This window comes from Salmo salar, chromosome ssa05 (genome assembly GCF_905237065.1).
Source record: "Salmo salar chromosome ssa05, Ssal_v3.1, whole genome shotgun sequence".
Taxonomy (NCBI): Eukaryota; Metazoa; Chordata; class Actinopteri; order Salmoniformes; family Salmonidae; genus Salmo; species Salmo salar.
In genome coordinates this window covers 87,494,589-87,507,352 of record NC_059446.1, presented here as the reverse complement: position 1 = coordinate 87,507,352, position 12,764 = coordinate 87,494,589, and the positions used below count along the sequence as shown (strand labels likewise).

The 12,764-nt window shown below is 44.9% G+C and overlaps 1 protein-coding gene across 1 annotated transcript in view; it reads left to right on the top strand.

Annotated features, from left to right (window-relative positions):
* The first annotated feature begins 564 nt into the window (after positions 1–564).
* Positions 565–12,764, top strand: part of LOC106597401 (collagen alpha-1(XIV) chain) — a 260,539-nt gene continuing 248,339 nt past the window's right edge. Inside the window, 2 exon segments of the mRNA XM_045719294.1 lie at positions 565–946; positions 2,862–2,980. Coding sequence (XP_045575250.1) covers positions 2,890–2,980 — 91 coding nt within the window. The 5' untranslated portion in view covers positions 565–946; positions 2,862–2,889.

Sequence of the window (12,764 nt, the reverse complement as noted above, 5' to 3'; positions counted from 1 at the left end):
CTCCCTCTCTCTGGGAGGGGCTGGCTGGGAGGGGAGAGGTGTTAGGAGGACAGACAGACCAGAATAGTGCACTACATAGGGAAAAGGGTGCTCTTTTGGTTCTGATCAAACGAAGTGCACTATATAGGAAATAGGGTGCCATTTGGGATGGTCTATGGACAATGGATGGGAGGTTTGTAGGGAAAGAGGATGAGGGGCATTGATGCTACAGTACAGCTGGTGTGGAGTGGAGTTTATTCCAGAGCCGCAATGCTGCACAATTTACTATTACCCACGTTTCAAATTACGCTGTCCCAAAAGACAAGTCAACTAAAATAAGGCCCTATTCCTAGGGAATTTTCAAATGTTCATTAGATATTACGCAACAGCCATTCAAGGCACAACTTAGCGTAGATGTATGTTTAAATGTATAGTCACTTGGTGCGGTCACAGCCTCAGAGCACCAGAGAGCGCGCAACAGAATGTGTCGAAGCACCTGCTCAGCTTCCACCATTCCAATCCAGTCGGTGTCAGACATAACAATGCTGTGACAACTAACGATAGAGCTGAATTACCATTTCATGAGTGTTAAAACCTACATTCGGTTACAAGTCGTTTACTTGACAAGTCCTGTCGAGGGAAAGTGCCTGAGGGTTTTGTCGAATTCCACCCTCCCGTTTTGCTCCGTCCTTCTGTTCCGCAGCAATTGGTCGATTTCTTTTCTTTTTTCCCCCGTCAGTCCACAGGATGAAATGAGGTGAAGGAAGGAGAGAGAGAAGTAGAGGGGGATGAATAGCCGAAGGGATGGGTGAATAACGACGCAAGAAACAGCCACCCCCAGTTTTAGTGTGGACTGACTGACGGAATAGTTGACTGAGAGAGGCTGAAACAAACCAGGGAGACAGACACACACTCTGGGGATTGAGAGGATCCGTGGGAAATAGGAGCGTTTAGGATTTGATGATTTGTGAGTTATGGATTGCTATTTCATTAATTCAGTATGGAATTTGTTTTGTTTGGAGTGCTTAGCCTTTATTTATTATGGTCCTTTACTCCACGCTCTCAAAGGCAATCAAGTGGATAGGTTGACTTGATCAAGTATACTGATAAATGACCAAATGAATTGTAAACGAATTGAAAGTTGTAGAATTGAACTAAACTTGTGGGAATCTTCTCATCGGTTTCCTGTCGGGTGCACAAGTTAACGATGAACTTCTGAACTAGGCACTGTGATAGTTGCACAACTGGGGTAATCTAAGCCATTCAAATGTTTTTGTGTGTCTATAAATCAAGTCAGAAATTATTTTGATGTATTACTAACTATCATTATTATGGTCTTCGTGGAATTTCATTGTAAATACAAAAAAAAGAAATATGTTTATTTTCCGGTTGTTTCCAGGGGCGACAAGGTGCGTTTTGTCCCTATCTCATCTTCTATTGACGTGTAGGCTACATAGTTCAGCTTGATGAGGTGTATTTTGATTGGACAGCGTTTAGGGATTACTACTTCACGAGTTTCATCAGCAGTTTCAGCTTTCAAACTGAATGTGCTGATTCATGTATACTTCTTCATTTGAAGAATAATTGGCCATAAGGGTTTACAAGTAGGGAAAAAAACATCCAGTGTTTGTCAGCAAATAGTTACTTCCCATTGAAACAAACTGGTTGAATCAACGGTGTTTCCCGTCATTTAAACAACGATAAATAAATGTGATAACATTGAAACAACGTGGGAAACTGTCATCAAACTGTAAAAAAAAACATATCCCTTTTTCACCCAACTTTTAACCTAAATCCAATGACAACATATTTTCTTGTTTTGGTTCAATTGTATTGCATAAGTATAGCAAATAATAGTTTTGAAGAAAACATTTTATGCTTTTGCTTGTATAAAATAGTTAAATGTCTAAATTATATCTCTGTCGTGAAGTCAATGTCCAGGCTTAGTTTGATGGACACAGATGCCAGGATTATGCTGTACAGTATCTCTCTATATAAAGATACATTTTGACACATTATTCACTTATATGTCATTTTCAGCCTACTGCCCTACAGCAGTCCTATGTGGCAGTATTGTACTAGCTTCCTCCATTCCTGTGCTGCTGTTACAATCTGCCTGTCTCGTCAAAGCCTTAATGATGAGTGACAGACAAGTTGAGCTCTGCTTGTTCTCAATGTCAACAATGGCACTCAAGAAATGTTCTCTTGGGCCTGTCCGTCAAAATGTAACAAAGTCCTCTACTGTTCTGTTTCCAACTTCCCATTCTCAAAGTGACTCTGATCTTCCCCTTTTTCCCCTCACTCCCTTCTGCCTGCCCCCACTTGAGACAGGCTGGGCCTCGACACTGAAAAGCCCTATAGCTATGGACGTCTGTTACTACTCAATGCTGGTCTCTCTCTCTGTCTCTCTCTCTCTCTCTCAATTTCAATTTTCAATTTAAGGGGCTTTATTGGCATGGGAAACATATGTTTACATTGCCAAGGGAAGTAAACACTCTCACTCTCATACACTCTCTCTCTCTCTCTCTCTCTCTCTCTCTCTCTCTCTCTCTCTCTCTCTCTCTCTCATTCACTCTCTCTCTCATTCTCTGTCTATCTGTCATTCTCTCTCTCTCCCCCCTCTCTCTCTCTCTCCCTCTCGCTCTCTCTCTCTCTCTCTCTCTCTCTCATTCTCTTTCTTTCTCTCTCATTCTCTCTCATTCTCTGTCTCTCTGTCCTTCTCTCTCTCCCCCTCTCTCTCTCCCCCCTCTCTCTCTCTCTCTCTCTCCCTCTCTCTCTCTCATCATTATTCCTAAAACCTCTTTCTAGCGCTCTCCAAAGCCCACAGCTGTGGCAGTCAGGCAGTGTTAAATAGTCTGTATTTTTCCTCCTCTCCCCGCTAGGTGCAGAAGGAGCATCACAGTTGTAAGGATGCTGATTGTAGGACTCCCAATAAGGACATGGTGTCCTCTGCTCTTCCTGGTGTTGGCTGTACATTTCCCAGCCCCTGCCCAGGGTCAAGGTAAGGACTACACTGTGACTGGATGATTACCCAAATGCTTCCGTTGGTGGTCTCCTCTGTCAGTTCCTCTTTTGATGTGCAGATTTGGTCCCATTTCATTCCATCTCTTACTGTATGTGGACATGCCATTTCACCCCACACCATGTCTTTGTTTTACATTCAAATAATACCATTTGATTCTAGTTTTGTGTTTGTTATGCTTTTTCATGTTTTTTGTTGTTGTAAAGAATATTATTTGGGTGTAATCATATACATTTTTACATGGAGCATAAACCGAGCCTTATAATGAGATATAAGGTCCAGTCACAGAAGCACATCTGATTGCTATCATGCTTAGCTGGGCTGCCGACTTGATATCCTCAAGATGATTCTTTAATCAGTCATCTATCATGCAACAACCTTCACCTGTGGTCAATGGAAGAACCCTGTGGAGCTGGTCTCGTTTGGTCTGGTCTTGGAGACAAACTGGGTTTAAATACTATTCGCAATTATTTCAAATACTTTTTTTTATCTGTGCTTGATTGAGCCTGCCTGCTTTAATTGGGCAATAGAATAATCTCAAAATGGCAAACCCTCAAACCCATCTGGCACTCTAGGCAGACTCAGTCAACCCCCCCCAAATAGTTGAAAGATTTTGAATAGTATGTGAACCCAGGTCTGCTGTGAGCGGATCGGAAAGGGAGAATATTCAGGATCCTATCTGAGGGGGGGTACATATGATAACGTCCTCCAGGGACACATCAACATTTAATTGTCTTGGCTGTGTGCTGCTTGGATGTAGCTCAGCTAAACATTCCATCCAGGCCTTGGAGTGAAATGATCCCGATGGCCAGAAGTAAAGTCTGCGTCCCAAATGACACCCTATTCCCTATGTAGTACACTACTTTTAACCAGGGCCCATAGGGCTCATAGGGCTCTGGTCAAAAGTAGTGCACTATATAGGGAATAAGGTGCCATTCGGGATGCAGGCAAAGTAAAGCATCTGGTGCCGGAGTGGAGGCTCTGTGGACTGGTGTGGAGCAGACCTGGGTTCATCTGGTGTGGGAGTGGAGGCTCTGTGGACTGGTGTGGAGCAGACCTGGGTTCATCTGGTGTGGGAGTGGAGGCTCTGTGGACTGGTGTGGAGCAGACCTGGGTTCATCTGGTGTGGGAGTGGAGGCTCTGTGGACTGGTGTGGAGCAGACCTGGGTTCATCTGGTGTGGGAGTGGAGGCTCTGTGGACTGGTGTGGAGCAGACCTGGGTTCATCTGGTGTGGGAGTGGAGGCTCTGTGGACTGGTGTGGAGCAGACCTGGGTTCATCTGGTGTGGAGTCGAGGCTCTGTGGACTGGTGTGGAGCTGACCTGGGTTCGATTAGTATTTGTTTTCTTTCAAATACTTGGAAAGTTCAGTTAAGCTTGTCTGGCGCAGTGGAACCAATGGGATAGCCCCAACTCCCAAGAGTGTCATCCCTGTCCATCTGGTAGTCCAGGCAGGCTCAATCAAACCATTAACAAATACTATTTGAACCCAGGTCTGGTGTGAAGAGGGGGATTTCTGGCTCCTGTCTGTGGAGGGTGTATATATAATGTATATCTGGTCTGCATGTCTCTCCCCCCACGGCTACTGACTCCTGTCTGTGGAGGGTGTATATATAATGCATATCTGGTCTGCACGTCTCTCCCCCACGGCTACTGACTCCTGTCTGTGGAGGGTGTATACATAATGTATATCTGGTCTGCACGTCTCTCCCCCCACGGCTACTGACTCCTGTCTGTGGAGGGTGTATACATAATGTATATCTGGTCTGCACGTCTCTCCCCACGGCTACTGACTCCTGTCTGTGGAGGGTGTATACATAATGTATATCTGGTCTGCACGTCTCTCCCCCACGGCTACTGACTCCTGTCTGTGGAGGGTGTATATATAATGTGTAACTGGTCTGCACGTCTCTCCCACACGGCTACTGACTCCTGTCTGTGGAGGGTGTATATATAATGTATATCTGGTCTGTACGTCTCTCCCCCACGGCTACTGACTCCTGTCTGTGGAGGGTGTATATATAATGTGTAACTGGTCTGCACGTCTCTCCCCCACGGCTACTGACTCCTGTCTGTGGAGGGTGTATATATAATGTGTAACTGGTCTGCACGTCTCTCCCCCACGGCTACTGACTCCCTGTCTGTGGAGGTGTGTATATAATGTGTAACTGGTCTGCACGTCTCTCCCCCACGGCTACTGACTCCTGTCTGTGGAGGGTGTATATATAATGTATATCTGGTCTGCACGTCTCTCCCCCACGGCTACTGACTCCTGTCTGTGGAGGGTGTATATATAATGTATATCTGGTCTGTACGTCTCTCCCCCCACGGCTACTGGCTCCTGTCTGTGGAGGGTGTATATATAATGTGTAACTGGTCTGCACGTCTCTCCCCCCACGGCTACTGACTCCTGTCTGTGGAGGGTGTATATATAATGTGTAACTGGTCTGCACGTCTCTCCCCCACGGCTACTGACTCCTGTCTGTGGAGGGTGTATATATAATGTATATCTGGTCTGTACGTCTCTCCCCACGGCTACTGACTCCTGTCTGTGGAGGGTGTAATAATGTGTAACTGGTCTGCACGTCTCTCCCCCACGGCTACTGACTCCTGTCTGTGGAGGGTGTATATATAATGTGTAACTGGTCTGCACGTCTCTCCCCCACGGCTACTGACTCCTGTCTGTGGAGGGTGTATATATAATGTGTAACTGGTCTGCACGTCTCTCCCCCACGGCTACTGACTCCTGTCTGTGGAGGGTGTATATATAATGTGTAACTGGTCTGCACGTCTCTCCCCCACGGCTACTGACTCCTGTCTGTGGAGGGTGTATATATAATGTATATCTGGTCTGCACGTCTCTCCCCCACGGCTACTGACTCCTGTCTGTGGAGGGTGTATATATAATGTGTAACTGGTCTGCACGTCTCTCCCCCACGGCTACTGACTCCTGTCTGTGGAGGGTGTATATATAATGTGTAACTGGTCTGCACGTCTCTCCCCCACGGCTACTGACTCCTGTCTGTGGAGGGTGTATATATAATGTGTATCTGGTCTGTACGTCTCTCCCCCACGGCTACTGACTCCTGTCTGTGGAGGGTGTATATATAATGTGTAACTGGTCTGCACGTCTCTCCCCCACACCTCTCTGCTCGGGTCAAGCTAGGCCACTTACCATTTCCTGTATATATAATACACTGGGAGGTCCATTTGTTGCAAAAAGAAGAGATTTTAGGTTATTTGAACCCCCCGTCACCACTGTCTTTCATCTCCTATTGTAGTGGACACTGGACACAACTAGCTGCTACAACCTGTAACAGCCAACCTCTACCTGTCTTTGGGCCCCCCAGTGTGTTGTCTGGTCAGGCTCTGGGGTCAGTGGCATGCTGTTTCATATGACAGAGTCCTTCACTAATGATTCTCTATTGATTCCATGTCTGACTGTATGGGTCAGCTTCGTGCTGTTCTCCAAATGGCATCAGATTAGCTTTTAGTTACCTAATTAGAAAAACAAGGTGTTTCATTTCAACGTGTTAAAATCTAGATTGGTGAATTTGTATGTGTAGGGAGAGATGCTGATGAGAGTGTCAGAAAAACAGTTCAATAAAACCAAACAGATTGTTGTGTTTTCAATGACCTACACAGTAGAGTACCCTCTTACAATAAGAGGCTCCAAAAGGGTTCTTCTGCTGTCCCCATAGGAGCACCCTTTTTGGTTCCAGGTAGAACCCTTTTGGTTCCAGGTAGAACCCTTTTTGGGTTCCATGTAGAACCCTCTGTGGAAAGGATTCTACATGGAACCTCAAAAGGTTTACCTGGAACCAAAAGGGTTCTTTAAAGGGTTTTCCTATGGGGACAGTTCTCAAAGGGTTTTCCTATGGGGACAGTTCTCAAAGGGTTTTCCTATGGGGACAGTTCTCGAAGGGTTTTCCTATGGGGACAGTTCTCAAAGGGTTTTCCTATGGGGACAGTTCTCAAAGGGTTTTTCTATGGGGACAGTTCTCGAAGGGTTTTCCTATGGGGACAGTTCTCAAAGGGTTTTCCTATGGGGACAGTTCTCAAATGGTTTTCCTATGGGGACAGTTCTCAAAGGGTTTTCCTATGGGGACAGTTCTCAAAGGGTTTTTCCTATGGGGACTGTTCTCAAAGGGTTTATTCCTATGGGGACAGTTCTCAAAGGGTTTTCCTATGGGGACAGTTCTCAAAGGGTTTTCCTATGGGGACAGTTCTCAAAGGGTTTTCCTATGGGGACAGTTCTCAAAGGGTTTTCCTATGGGGACAGTTCTCAAAAGGTTTTCCTATGGGGACAGTTCTCAAAAGGTTTTCCTATGGGGACAGTTCTCAAAGGGTTTTCCTATGGGGACAGCTGAAGAACCCTTTTAAGGTTCTAGATAGCATCTTATTTTCTAAGAGTGTAGAGTGTAGAGGGGTCATAATGGCCTGTGTTGTTAATGCTACTGTGTTAATGTTCATTTTAAATCCATGTCTGGGGTTTCATTTAGGCCTGGATGAGTAGAATGAAGAACATATTGACATTCTATGTAAACCTAATTCACATTATCCAAAGAACTCTTGGTCAATATCTCTTCTCTAATCCCCACATTTGTAGTATTTAACATGACAGTACTCTTAACCAACTTTGACTGAACGGCACCGAATGTATACTGCAGCCTCATTCTCCACGTGGTGTGATCGAGGACTAGCAGAACAGTCTTAATATTTAAATACCCTCAGCAGGGATTTACGCACCATGCTGGTAACAGATACATGTTCAAAACAGATGAAGCGAGGCCTTAGTCAGGTAGGTGAGCAGCGTGCCGAGAGAGGGAAGACAGACAGACAGACAGACAAACAGACAGACAGACAGACAGACAGACAGACAGACAGACAGACAGACAGACAGACAGACAGACAGACAGACAGACAGACAGACAGACAGACAGACAGACAGACAGACAGACAGACAGACAGACAGGGTAAAGGGCTCAGAGGATTCAGGGATAAGTGCTATCTGCCACAACAGAAGACTCCTCACATGGAGGAGAGGAGAGGAGAGAGGGATGAGAGGAGAGGGATGACAGGAGAGAGGGATGAGAGGAGAGAGGGATGAGGGGAGAGAGGGATGAGAGGGATGAGAGGAGAGAGGGATGAGAGGAGAGAGGGATGAGAGGAGAGGGATGAGAGGAGAGAGGGATGAGAGGGAGAGGGATGAGAGGAGAGAGATGAGAGGAGAGGGATGAGAGGAGAGAGGGATGAGAGGAGAGAGGGATGAGAGGGATGAGATGAGAGGAGAGAGGGATGAGAGGAGAGAGGGATGAGAGGGATGAGATGAGAGGGATGAGAGGAGCGAGGGATGAGATGAGCGAGGGATGAGAGGAGAGGGATGAGATGAGAGGAGAGAGAGATGAGGGATGAGATGAGTGACAATGACATGCTGATAGACAAGGGTGGAACAATGACATGCTGGTAGCCAAGGGTGGAATAATGACATGCTGATAGACAAGGGTGGAATAATGACATGCTGATAGACAAGGGTGGAACAATGACATGCTGATAGACAAGGGTGGAATAATGACATGCTGATAGACAAGGGTGGAACAATGACATGCTGGTAGACAAGGGTGGAACAATGACATGCTGATAGCCAAGGGTGGAATAATGACATGCTGATAGACAAGGGTGGAACAATGACATGCTGATAGCCAAGGGTGGAATAATGACATGCTGATAGACAAGGGTGGAACAATGACATGCTGATAGCCAAGGGTGGAATAATGACATGCTGATAGACAAGGGTGGAACAATGACATGCTGATAGACAAGGGTGGAATAATGACATGCTGATAGACAAGGGTGGAACAATGACATGCTGATAGACAAGGGTGGAACAATGACATGCTGATAGACAAGGGTGGAACAATGACATGCTGATAGCCAAGGGTGGAACAATGACATGCTGATAGCCAAGGGTGGAATAATGACATGCTGATAGACAAGGGTGGAACAATGACATGCTGATAGACAAGGGTGGAACAATGACATGCTGATAGCCAAGGGTGGAATAATGACATGCTGATAGCCAAGGGTGGAATAATGACATGCTGATAGACAAGGGTGGAACAATGACATGCTGATAGCCAAGGGTGGAACAATGACATGCTGATAGCCAAGGGTGGAACAATGACATGCTGATAGCCAAGGGTGGAACAATGACATGCTGATAGCCAAGGGTGGAACAATGACATGCTGATAGCCAAGGGTGGAATAATGACATGCTGATAGCCAAGGGTGGAACAATGACATGCTGATAGCCAAGGGTGGAACAATGACATGCTGATAGCCAAGGGTGGAACAATGACATGCCGATAGCCAAGGGTGGAATAATGACATGCTGATAGCCAAGGGTGGAACAATGACATGCTGATAGCCAAGGGTGGAATAATGACATGCTGATAGCCAAGGGTGGAACAATGACATGCTGATAGACAAGGGTGGAATAATGAAATGCATCACATCATGAAGGAATCCCTCTCACAGCTACTGTATTCATCTGTGGAAGCCTCGACTCACAATAGTGTTCCACTGTTCCTCTAGGAATCCTCCACACCCTCATCCTCACACAGAGCAAATGGACTTTATCTTCGCTGCTGCTCCCGGGTGATCTATCAGGGAATGAGCGGAGGGTTGCTGCCATCAATATCTCAGGTGCCACATACTGCCGATGTTCCCTTGACAGGAATGTAACCCCTGCTGCAGCCTCTCCCACCTTATGTGTGTATATTAGCGCGTTGACAAAAGCAGAAGACTAATGTCTATCTGGACTAATAAACATCCTATCCTCCGTCAACTCAATTCATGTGCAGTGACTCAGACAGTACAAATGGAAAGTACTTAAAGATGGGAATTTATGAATTTGTAGCTACTTCTGGCCAGGCAGGTGGTGTTAAATACCTCACATTAAATTCACATCTAGTATCCAGTCATTATTTAATTGTCATTTCTGTTTCCCAGGTGGTGTTAAATACCTCACATTAAATTCACATCTAGTATCCAGTCATTATTTAATTGTCATTTCTGTTTCCCAGGTGGTGTTAAATACCTCACATTATATTCACATCTAGTATCCAGCCATTATTTAATTGTCATTTCTGTTTCCCAGGAGGTTTTAAATACCTCACATTATATTCACATCTAGTATCCAGTCATGATTTAATTGTCTTTTCTGTTTCCCAGGGGGTGTTCTAGACCTGTATAACTGTTTAAGGTGTCACCAAATGTCTCTATTCATTACAAACCTATGTTGATACACACGGTTAGATAAAACACTAGAGATCACAGCATATGTTCAGGTTATGGACTGAACAGGAATTTCAGGATATATTTACTCAGCACACATTTATAAAAATGTAAAACTGAAATATGACATTTTCATAATAAGTATTCAGACCCTTTATTCAGTACTTTGCTAAAGCACCTTTGGCAGCAACTACAGCCTCGAGTCTTCTTGGGTGTGACGCTACAAGCTTGGCACACCTGTATTTGGGGAGTTTCTCCAATTCTTCTCTGCAGATCCTCTCAAGCTCTGTCAGGTTGGATGGGGAGCGTCGCTGCACAGCTATTTTCAGGTCTCTCCAGAGATGTTCGATCGGGTTCAAGTCTGGGCTCTGGCTTGGCCACTCAAGGACATCCGTGCTTCTACACCTGCATTGCTTGCTGTTTGGGGTTTTAGGCTGGGTTTCTGTACAGCACTTTGAGATATCAGCTGATGTAAGAAGGGCTTTATAAATACATTTGATTTGATTCAGAGACTTGTCCCAAAGCCTCTTCTGCATTGTCTTGGCTGTGTGCTTAGGGTTGTTGTCCTGTTGGAAGGTGAACCTTTGCCCCAGTCTGAGGTCCTGAGCGCTTTGGAGCAGGTTTTCACCAAGGATCTCTCTGTACTTTGCTCCGTTCATCTTTCCCTCGATCCTGTCTAGTCTCCCAGTCCCTGTCGCTGAAAAACATCCCATAGCATGATGCTGCCACCACCATGCTTCCCTGTAGGGATGGTGCCAGGTTTCCTCTAGACGTGATGCTTGGCATTCAGGCCAAAGAGTTCAATCTTGGTTTCATCAGACCAGAGAATCTTGTTTCTCATGGTCTGAGAGTCCTTTAGGTGCCTTTCGGCAAACTCCAAGCGGGCTGTTATGTGCCTTTTACTGAGGAGTGGCTTCCGTCTGGCCACTCTACCATAAAGGCCTGATTGGTGGAGTGCTGCAGAGATGTTTGTCCTTCTGGAAGGTTCTCGCATCTCCACAGAGGAAATCTGGAGCTCTGTCAGAGTGACCATCTGGTTCTTGGTCACCTCCCTGACCAAGGACCTTCTCCCCCGATTGCTCAGTTTGGCCAGGGGCGGCCAGCTCTAGGAAGATTCTTGGTGGTTCCAAATCTCTTCCATTTAAGAATGATGGAGGCCACTGTGTTCTTGGGGATCTTCAATGCTGCAGACATGTTTTGGTATCCTTCCCCAGATCTGTGCCTTGATACAATCCTGTCTCGGAGCTCTACGGACAATTCCTTCGACCTCATGGCTTGGTTTTTGCTCTGACATGCACTGTCAACTGTAGGACCTTTATTTAGACAGGTGTGTGCCTTTCCAAATCATGTCCAATCAATTGAATTTACCACAGGTGGACTCCAATCAAGTTGTAGAAACATCTCAAGGATCATCATTGGAAACAGGATGCACCTGAGCTCAATTTCAAGTCTCATAGCAAAGGGTCTGAATACTTATGTACTTAAGTTATTATTATACTTTTTTATGTATACATTTGAAAAAAATATCTAAAAACCTGTTTTCGCTTTGTGATTATGGGGTATTGTGTGTAGATTGATGAGGAACAAATAATATGTAATACATTTTAGAGTAAAGCTGTAACATAACAAAATGTGGAAAAAAGTCAAGGGGTCTGAAAACTTTCCGAATGCACTGTATTTACTGAACACAGAAACAACCCCCAGATGAATTCCTATCAGGTTTATAGGAGATATTTACTGAACACAGAAACAACCCCCAGATGAATTCCTATCAGGTTTATAGGAGATATTTACTGAACACAGAAACAACCCCCAGATGAATTCCTATCAGGTTTATAGGAGATATTTACTGAACACAGAAACAACCCCCAGATGAATTCCTATCAGGTTTATAGGAGATATTTACTGAACACAGAAACAACCCCAGATGAATTCCTATCAGGTTTATAGGAGATATTTACTGAACACAGAAACAACCCCCAGATGAATTCCTATCAGGTTTATAGGAGATATTTACTGAACACAGAAACAACCCCCAGATGAATTCCTATCAGGTTTATAGGAGATATTTACTGAACACAGAAACAACCCCCAGATGAATTCCTATCAGGTTTATAGGAGATATTTACTGAACACAGAAACAACCCCCAGATGAATTCCTATCAGGTTTATAGGAGATATTTACTGAACACAGAAACAACCCCCAGATGAATTCCTATCAGGTTTATAGGAGATATTTACTGAACACAGAAACAACCCCCAGATGAATTCCTATCAGGTTTATAGGAGATATTTACTGAACACAGAAACAACCCCCAGATGAATTCCTATCAGGTTTATAGGAGATATTTACTGAACACAGAAACAACCCCCAGATGAATTCCTATCAGGTTTATAGGAGATATTTACTGAACACAGAAACAACCCCCAGATGAATTCCTATCAGGTTTATAGGAGATATTTACTGAA